We start from the raw sequence: 10,476 nt of genomic DNA, 5'->3' as shown, positions 1-10,476 counted from the left end.
CATTTTGTGGGTTTTTTTGTTTTTTCTCTTCGTTTTATAACAACAGAAACATTTTGTGACAAACCGTTAAGTGATGACCATTTTGTAAGAAAAATTTGTTCAGTAACCTTTCTGTAATTTGAAAAAAGCCTAGTGATCTACAAAATTTAATATCCTTTAATTATCTTTTTAAATATTTTTATGAACAAATGGTAAATACGCTTTCTGAATTTGTGGCTCGAGATCTTTTAACTATGTTTTTATTTTTTTGAACAACTAACTTCAAAACTCTTCGATCTTAGGCCAGATTATCCCATAACTGTAATTTTTATTGTATAAAATAAGTTTAGATTAATTTTATCACAACAATTAGGAAACTTTCTAATTTATTTTTCGCATTCCTCACCTCCTATATATTTATCACACGTTTTTAAAATTTAATTATGAACTAATCTGATCCAAAATTAATAAATTTTAGAGTTAGTTGTTCAAAAAAGTAAAAATTAAATTAAATGATTTTAAGTTATAAGTTCAAAGGGCGCGTTAACCCTATGTTCATACTTTTATTGGTAGCTCATAATAATTTGGTGAATCAGGGTTGGATTTGAATCCAAATAAGTGTTGGAATAGGAAAAACAAAACAATAATACGAATGTATTATAAAAGCAGAAGGGTTACACTTAGCATGAGTTTTTTTGTCAATTAACTGCCGTGCCTCCATCCATATGCGGCAACATGCAGGTACTGTTTCTTTTCCTTTCGATTTCCATTTCGATATTTTTTCCTTCCGATTTCGATTTCGATTTCAAATTTTTTCTTTAAAACTTTTTATTTATATTCAAATTGTTTCTTGAAACAGTTGCTGAATACATTGAGTAACCTACCAGATGATGTTCTTATCTCGGTTTTTTCTTTATTGTCAATTAAGGAAGCTCTCAGACTTTCGGTTGTCTCTAAAAGATTGGCAGCCGTATGGCGTTTTTCGCTAGTTTTTAATTTTGATGGTTTAAAAATGACGCCAAATTATTATCATGATGATTATAACGAGAGATTTTACAAGAATAGATCTAAATATATTAATTCTATTAATCAAATTATCAATTCCCATAAGGGCTCCACCCTACATGAATTTAGAGTAAAATACATGCTTGATATATTTTGTATGAATCATGTTGACCGTTGGATTAACTTTGCATTTAAAAAGAAAGGTATCCAGACGTTGGATTTGGATTTATCACAAGATCATATTGGCTGGCCTAGCGAACAATTGTCCCCAAAATTTCCCCAACATTGCTGTGATTATATTACAACAATTGAAGGCACTTCTAATATTAAATTCTTGAAGTTGCTCTCTATTAGATCCATAAATGTATCTTCACATATTATCCATCATATTCTCTCGAATTGTGAATTTCTTGAACATTTACAAGTCGAAGGGTCGTATACTTTGACGACATTGAATGTTGTTGGTCGGTCCGTGCTTAGATTAAAGACTTTGAAAATCGTCTGTTGTCGGGTCGAATCGATGGAAATTTGCGCACCAAATTTAGTGACATTCAAGTACTATGGAGCAAATATGAATTTTCAAATTCGGAATAGTGGTAGTCTTGTTAATGTGGATATTGGTGGGACAACTCATGTGTGTATGCCTACTGCATTTCTCAAACTTTCGAGCTATCTTTCTGGATTACGGACTCTCCGTTTGAATGCTTCAATTGTAAGTACGCAAATTTAAAATAGTATTATATCTATAATTGGAAAAGGAGAGCGCTTTTTGGGGAATTTGAATCCACGATCTTGATAGCTTGTTATTCAGCGCTATAATTCGTTGGTTAATTGAAGTCTTAAAAATTTTGATAACTTGTTAATTTTACGCTTTTAACCGAGTCCAATATGTTTTTTGTTCTGTAGGAACAAATAACTAATCTCAAAAATCTGCCTCAACTGATTAATCTTAAGCAGTTGGTGATCAGTTCGTCCATAGAAAAAGAAGTGAGCACCCTACTTGGTGTGACTCACTTAATTATGGCCGCTCCCTTCTTGCACTCATTTAGTTTGCAGGTAAATATGTTATTGAAAATTTCTTACATATACCGAATCTTTACATTATCGATCCGTTCGGTTGGATTTATAAATAAGTCACGGACTTGGTTTAGTTTAAAACTTTATATCATTAGAGGTATTTGTATATTAAATTCCGACCTTTTACGTTTTTAGCACTCTAAGCATGTTATTTAAAATGTTGTATCACATATCTCATTTCTTTTTTATTTTTAACACAATATAGCATATATATCCGTTTTTTGATGCCGTTTTATGCAAAATAACGTTGTTTTAATTTACAGCCTTATATTTTGTGGAAAAACGGAAATATATGCTATATAATGCTAAATTTTAAAAGAATAAGGTGTGAAGAAACGTTTTAAATAATATGTTTAAATCGCAACAAATATAAAAACTAAGAGTAACTCTTAATATTAATACTAATATAATTATTGGTAGGCCTAATTACTTAAAAAACTCCCACGTTGTAACATTTTTTCGTTTATACCCTGACCTAGGAAAAAGTTCATTTGCATCCTTTTTTTGATTTTTCATTTTCGTCTCTACCCTAAAGAGCTAATTTGATCTCTTTTTATTTGAAAAAATATTCAAAATGATCCTATATTTAGCTTAAATTCTAATTTAACATTAATATTATTAATCATTTATAATATTTTCATCATTTAGTTAATTAAATTGCCAAAAATTTAAATTTTAGGGTAGAGGTGAAAACAAAAAATCAAAAAAAGTGTACAAATGAACTTTTTTTTAAATGAGGGTAAACGAAAAAATGTTATAATGTGGGTTTTTTTTAAGTAATTAGGTCTTATTGGTATTATTTTTATTTTGTTTTTTTTTTTTTAATTGAATGGAAATGTTGATCTTTTGCTATTTATGATTATAGTTAGGTTTACGAAAGACTGGTGCAACAAATAGAGTGTTGAAAGCTGCCGAAGGTGTTCATCGATGTCTCCAAATTGTAGAGTTGGTTGGGTTTTATGGGCGACCTATAGATATGGAATTTCTGACATTTTTAATTGAAAAAGTTGAATCACTCCACAAGATTATTATTAATTCATGTCCATCACATCAGCTTCGATTACCGCCATCCCAGAAGAAGACAACTCCTAACAAAAAACAGGGAAGGAGAATGGCATTTGAGCTCAAGCAAAAATTAACTTCTTTAGATATTATTATTCTTTGATTTGAGTGCTTTGTAATTTTATTTTCATAGCAATCATGACACTCATTATTGTATAAAGCATTTAAAAAAATCAGAAAAATATATGTTTTTTTAAGAAAAAAGGATCATTTATACTCCTAAGATTTGAATACAGAATCAAACCAGCCTCTCAATGTTCAGAGAAGTTCAAATATGTCACCAACATCTTAAATATTAAACAATCAGGCCCCCATTTTGACTTATAAATAAGACGTTGAAAGGCATATTCGAATATATTTTTTTCATTCTAATTTGAACAATTAGAATTGATTGATTAATTGCTAGTTGATTGTGTAGTTGTGCTTGGTGTCACGAGACTGAACTCGGTACTGATTAGGCAATTAGGTAGCGGTTTTGTTGTTCTTTGAGGCTCGAGAGAGCGGAAATGACGCATTAGGCTCGACTTGGCCCTTGTAGTGTCTCCAATTAATCAAACCATGATTGCATGATATATGTAATTACCAATCCCTTGACGTTCCCTTTTGTTGTTATAAACCGTAGTTAATTTAGTTGTTTTAATTTCCGTAGTAGTTAATTTAAAAACCAATCACTCGTTTGCTAAACGAATTGGAGTTCAAATTCATATTTCACTCACTTTAAGCCTCTTATCTATGTGGGTTCGACAACCCGGACTAAAGTCCACTTTTATTACAAGATGGTGAGTAAAATTACAACAACATCACGTAGTTAAAGTTAACATATGTTTGATTCCTATCTCATCTGCCGACCAAACCGCTGATATTTTCACCAAAACGCATCTTCCGACTCGCTTTCAAATTCTATCAAGCAAACTCAAGATGACTTCTACTATACCGACTTGAGTTTTTTTTTTTTTTGGGGGGGGGGGGGGGGGGGGGTTAGCATGATTTTAGGGATTTTCCAAATATGTTAAATAATGATTTTAGGTGATTTGATTAGTATGATTATAGGAGATTTGATCTATTTTTATTATAGATTGATTTTTTGTGATTTAGTTAGCATACTAAGACTTCATTTCTCTCATATAAATAGGAGTTTGTATTCTTGTATAAACACATACTGAAAACATATAACTGTTTCGTCGTCTTCTGTTAATAATCAGGTTATTAAATCCGAAAGTGAATGAGTTTGCAAAACCCGTCTACATCGATAGGATCAAGCAATTTAATGTCTAAAAAGGAGAATAAAAAATGCATCTTGCTAGGTCAGAGATCTGAAGAGGATGGCAGAAATTCCGGTAAGTAGAAAATCCGGAAGCGATGGAATAGGTAAAAATTATTGAATAGCTTTCTAACTAGAGCTCATGAACAACATATACAAAAGAATGAGTCCAAAAATCATAAGAAATAGAAATTAAAACAAAGGCAAGAAGGGAGAAATATAAGCAACCTGAAAATGCAAAAATACTAATTGACAGTAAAGGTATAATTGCTTGAAACGGAAAAGCATATCAATTATACCAGTCATTATATCAATCAAACAATAGATTTTTTAATTGTACACTAAAATCATGATCATTGACTAGCGCATAATTTAAAAAAAAATGAATAAAGCACCATGAAAAAATTCTTGAGATAATAGAAAATAAAATAAATTCAAAGCATAGATTTCCAAATATTTCCATCTCTCTATCATGTAATTGCCGAATGTGTAAAAATTATTGTAATAATTTAAATTTTATAATGTTTTTCAATATTTTTATTTTATGTATTATATATATTTAATTCAGAAATAATATTGTTTTGATAAAAATTATTTATTAAAAATATATATTCTAATAGTTAATGACTAATTGATGGAAACTCGTTTTCAAAATACAAGTATGATAAGCAGAGTCCTATAGTATTCGCTCACCAAAGTGAACGTCATGACTTGCCAAAGATAATAAGTCAGAGACAAGATCAACAGACAACTCATACTAGCGAGGACGAGTCCTACGAGACTCGCCTGCCTAGAGTTAAGTACACATGGACTCGTCCATAGAAACAATGATTAAACTCTTATGATCCGACAAACAAGAATACTCCAAAAATGACCGAGATCTGGATACGAATCTCATTCCAAGATTGAGTCCAAACTCCAAAGTCAACTACAACAACGATAATAAAAGAAGATTCTAGAAGCTCAAGATCTTCTAGATAAAGTAAATATATTATTCTATTCAAAGGCAAATTATAATACAGAAAGATCACCCTATTTAAGACTCAATCCTAAATAGTACTCATCCCTAAATGGGAAACACGCTAAATATGAATCCTTTTCCTATTAAATATTTAACTTCTTAAAGGAATCAATTTCTTATTCGACCTCTACCGGCTTTTCCCACATCACAATATGAGGGACCGAGATATGATGCCTACACACAACTGAATTACAATTTACAAATAATACTCTCTTAAGCTATTTACTAACTTAAGCATCAAAGATCGGACAACCACCGTCCGATCAGCCATCTTATTTTGCAGGTCAAACTCCCGTTTCGAATACCAGACTCTATCAGTAATTATTAATGAGATTTAAATATTAAATTAAAATTGAAATTATTAATAATTTTTTTTGCAGTGTTTTAAAAACCGAACCAGTGACCAAACCGGTGTGGCTACCGGTTCCTGGTTCAACCGGTTGAATCGGTTAAATGATCGGTTCAACCAGTTTAATAAATTAAAAAAATCTGATTCATGAATTTTTTATCGGTTTAACCAGCGATTTACCGGTTCAACTCCTGATTTTTATTGGTTTTATCAGGTCCAATCCGGTTCAACCATAAATTGCGGTTTTTTTTTTACAATTTTAAACCGGATCACTGGCCGATTTCCGGTTTAATCGGCCGGTCTGGTCCGGTTTTTAAAACTTATTTTTAGTATAAAATTAAAATTTTGTCATGTAATATATGAATGTGCATTGGAGGTAAGATTTAAAATTTATACTAATTTTAGTATTTTACTATATTTTGTGCTAAAATTAACATAAAATATATAGCATATAAAATGAAGATTCTCTTAGATTGCATCATCGTTCAGTCTTATTTGGATAGTCATAATATGTAATGCAAGACGTCGCTTATGATTTATGAGAGTTAGTAATTAAACGTGGTTTTTAATTATTAAAGATAAAAAGAAAAAGCGTTCTTATATTTTTGAAATTATAGAAACCAAGTAAAGAAATAGAGAGAGTTCTTATTTCGAAAGTAAATAGACCAAGTAAGAACAAAAATGTTTAAAGACAAAAAAACTGAAAAATAGATGAACTTTAGCATAGATTTTTGCCTAGGTTTTATTAGGGGTAATTTCTTAAATTTGGATGAAGTTAAGTCAAACTAGCTAAGTTCTCCATTGTACCTTTCCATTAGTTAACTATACCAGTTGATTTGATCAAAACATGTGATCGATTTAATTACAATTTAATTTGATCTCTAAATTTAGTTTTCTTTTAAAACATGTGATCGATTTAATTACAATTTAATTTGATCTCTAAATTTAGTTTTCTTTTAATAATTGTTAGCGCAGCAGAAAATAAATAAGAGAAGAGAAAAGAATCACACAAGATTTTTTACGTGGTTCGATCAATGCGATCTACTCCACGGCAGAGAGAGAATTTATTCTATATGTTTGTTGTGAGTTTACAATAGGGTCATCACCTCTATTTATAGTGAACCCTTAAGACACAATTTAAGTCCTAATCCAATAAGGAACTAGACTATAAATCCTAAAAGGAAAACAATGCTAAACAAAGGATTAAGTATCCTAATCTAAATAGGAACAATATATCCTAATCCAAATAGGAACAATATGAGCCATAACTCAACAATCTCCACCTTGGCGAATACATCCAACAAGATTAATCTTGAAACCTTCTTCAGCAAATCACAAAGGCCACCAAATTGCATCACAGAATAAACTCTCCACCTTGACTTAAAATTACTCCAAAGTCAAAGTTAACCAAGACCAACTCTCTCTCTGCCATCCATGCCCCTTAAGGGCCTCATGCACTGCGTACATTGACCAAGTCCAAGCTGAGCTTGAACTTTTCAGTAGGCAACGACTTTGTCAACATATCCGCTGGATTAACTGCAGTGGCTATCTTCTCTATAAGAAATCTCTTGTCTTCCACGACATCCCGAATGAAGTTCATCCTCACATCAATGTGCTTTGATCTCTCATGATACACTGGATTCTTCGCCAAGCACAAAGCAGTTTGACTATCGCAATAAATCACAGGCTTCTGAACTTCTAAACCCAAGCTATCAATTAGACCTCGCAACCACATACCTTCCTTGACCCCTTCCGTCAATGACATGTATTCCGCTTCAGTTGTGGACAAAGCAACTGTAGATTGTAAAGTTGCTTTCCAACTAATAGCACATCCATATAGGGTGAAGATATAACATGTTAAGGACCTCCTTCGAATAAGATCTCCTCCATAGTCGGAATCTGTGTAACCCACAATTCCATCAGAACCACCACTAGAACCATAAACCAGACATATGCCACTCGTTCCCTTCAAGTACCGCATAATCCACTTGACCGCCTCCCAATGAGTCTTTCCTGGATTACTCATAAATCTGCTAACCACACTAACAGCATGTGCTAAATCAGGTCTTGTACAGACCATTGCATACATCAAGCTTCCAACTGCACTCGAATACGGAACATCGATCATGTATTCCTTCTCAGCATCAGTACTAGGTAGTGCATTAGCATCAAATTTAAAATGCGATGCCAAAGGAGTACTTACTGGCTTAGAATTCTCCATTTGAAAAGATTGCAGCACCTTCTCAATATATTTCTGTTGAGAAACATACAACAGGCCTTCTTTCCTATCTCTCCAAATCTCCATGCCCAAAATCTTCTTGGCTGCACCCAAATCCTTCATCTCAAACTCACTACTCAACAAGGCTTTCAAGTCATTAATTTCAGCTTTAGACTTAGCTGCAATTAACATATCATCCACATATAGCAACAAATAGATCAAGGAATCATCAGACAACTTCCTAGAGTAAACACAGTTGTCAAACTGATTTCGAACATACCCATGAGAAAGCATGAAAGCATCAAACCTCTTGTACCACTGTCTAGGAGACTGTTTCAAACCATACAAGGACTTTTTCAGCAAACACACATAGTCCTTGTGATCAGAATCAAGAAATCCCTCCGGCTGTGACATATAAATCTGCTCCTCTAAACTCCCATGCAAGAATGCTGTTTTCACATCAAGTTGTTCTAACTCAAGATCCAACGCACTCACCATAGATAGAAGAACCCGAATGGTTTTGTCTTCACAACAGGTGAGAATACTTCATTGTAGTCAATTCCCTCCTTTTGTGAAAAACCCTTCGCTACAAGTCTCGCCTTGAATCTAGCTGATTCAACTCCAGGAATACCCTCTTTCTTCTTGAAGACCCATTTGCATCCTACCGGTTTCACTCCTTTTGGTCGAGGTACCAACTCCCATGTACTGTTCTTCTCAAGAGACTGCATCTCCTCATTCATGGCAATTAACCATTCAGATGCTTCTCTACTCTGCACTGCCTCTTTATACGACTGCGGCTCATCAGAATCAATGATCTCACTTATTGCCAAAGCATAAGCCATAGGATTAGTATCAACTGTATCAACACAATCCACATATCTCATTGGTGTTCTGATTTGCCTTCTTCCTCTCCTTGTTGCTATACTCTCTTCTACCACTTCTTCATTAGGCTCGTTTATAGGATCAGTAGTAATCCTATTTGGAGCTACAAACTCCACCTTCTGGCTAGCACACAGATCAGTTTTTCCTGCAAGATCACCAAGTTCCTCTTTCTGGCCAAACATAGTAGATTCATCAAAGGTTACGTCTCTACTAATAATCAGTTTTGGAGTTCTATCCATCTCTGTGCACCACAGTCTGTACCCTTTAACTCCAGTCGCATACCCTAGAAATATGCATTTCATTGCCCTCGCCTCAAGTTTACCATCATTAACATGAGCATAGGCAACACAACCGAAAACACGCAAGCCAGAATAATCAGAGGGTTTACCATACCATACCTCTTGAGGTGTCTTCAAATCAATTGCAGTAGATGGCGATCTATTCACCAGATAACAAGCAGTGTTAACTGCTTCAGCCCAGAAACGCTTTGGAAGACCCGCGTTTAACCGCATGCACCGAGCACGCTGTAGTAGTGTTTGGTTCATCCGCTCTGCAACCCCATTCTGTTGTGGCGTGTACCGTACAGTGTGATGCCTCACTATACCTTCCTTTCTACAGAAGTCATCGAATGGTGCATTGCAAAACTCTAACCCGTTGTCCGTCCTGAGTGTCTTGACCTGTTTTCCAGTATGTTTTTCAACCATGGTCTTCCACTCCTTGAACCGCCCAAACACTTCATCCTTCGATTTCAGAAAATACAACCACACCTTTCTCGAGTAGTCATCAATAAAGGTCACAAAATATTTGAGTCCCCTGTGGGATTCAACCCGAGCAGGACCCCATAAATCCGAGTGAATATAATCCAGGATGCCTTTCGAAGTGTGCCTTCCAGAAGTGAATTTCACCCTGCGTTGCTTGCCAAGAATACAAGTTTCACAGAACTTCAGCTTCCCCGTTTCCGCTCCTTCTAACAACCCTTGTTTACTCAATATGGATAGCCCCCTCTCACTCATATGACCTAACCTCTGATGCCACAACTCGGTTTTACCATCATGTACCTCCAAGGACCGAGCAACCGCCACAGTTCCCACTACTGCACTTCCTGTGAGAATATAAATGCCGTGTTGTAGCACACCCTTCATCACAGTCAATGCACCTTTAGAAATTCTGATCTGTCCATCTCCACCTGAGTGGTTGTACCCTTGCTTGTCAAGTGTACCCACAGAAATCAAGTTCTTCCGCAATTCAGGAATATACCAAGCATCAAATGTTCTAACCATACCATCATACATCTTGATCTGAACAGAACCACTACCCTTGACAGCAAGCTCCTTATCATTCGCCACTTTTACAGTGCCATTCCACTCCTTGAAAGAATTAAACAATTCCTTTCTAGAAGACATATGATAAGATGCACCAGTATCTAGGACCCAGGTACTATCAGAACTTGATGTACTCACAGTCAAAACATCACCGCTTTCTTCCTCATCAGAACTCTCCTGTACCACAGCTGCATTAGCATTACCGCTTGATTCCTTGTTTTCGCCACCCTTTTTCAGCTTCGGACAATCTCTTCTAAAGTGCCCCTTCTCCTTGCAGTGATAGCATCGTCGTCCATTAGA

General features: G+C 34.5%; 1 protein-coding gene across 1 annotated transcript; it reads left to right on the top strand.

Moving 5' to 3' along the window:
- The first annotated feature begins 637 nt into the window (after window positions 1-637).
- On the top strand, window positions 638-3,291 carry LOC126670258 (F-box protein At1g80960-like). The gene is made up of 4 exons (XM_050363949.2): window positions 638-720; window positions 839-1,696; window positions 1,891-2,040; window positions 2,927-3,291. The coding sequence occupies exons 1-4, from the start codon at window positions 715-717 to the stop codon at window positions 3,224-3,226; spliced, it is 1,314 nt and encodes a 437-aa protein (XP_050219906.1). The 5' UTR covers window positions 638-714; the 3' UTR covers window positions 3,227-3,291.
- Window positions 3,292-10,476: the final 7,185 nt, after the last annotated feature.

This window comes from Mercurialis annua, linkage group LG2 (genome assembly GCF_937616625.2).
Source record: "Mercurialis annua linkage group LG2, ddMerAnnu1.2, whole genome shotgun sequence".
NCBI classification, from domain to species: domain Eukaryota; kingdom Viridiplantae; phylum Streptophyta; class Magnoliopsida; order Malpighiales; family Euphorbiaceae; genus Mercurialis; species Mercurialis annua.
Note: the sequence above shows the minus strand (reverse complement) of the source record. Positions and strands in the feature narration are given on the sequence as shown.

Bases quoted from the DNA above. Each gene is read 5' to 3' on its own strand.
- LOC126670258 (XM_050363949.2), top strand. The intron at 1,697-1,890 runs GTAAGTACGCAA...TTTGTTCTGTAG, and splicing joins TCCGTTTGAATGCTTCAATT to GAACAAATAACTAATCTCAA. The intron at 2,041-2,926 runs GTAAATATGTTA...TTATGATTATAG, and splicing joins TGCACTCATTTAGTTTGCAG to TTAGGTTTACGAAAGACTGG.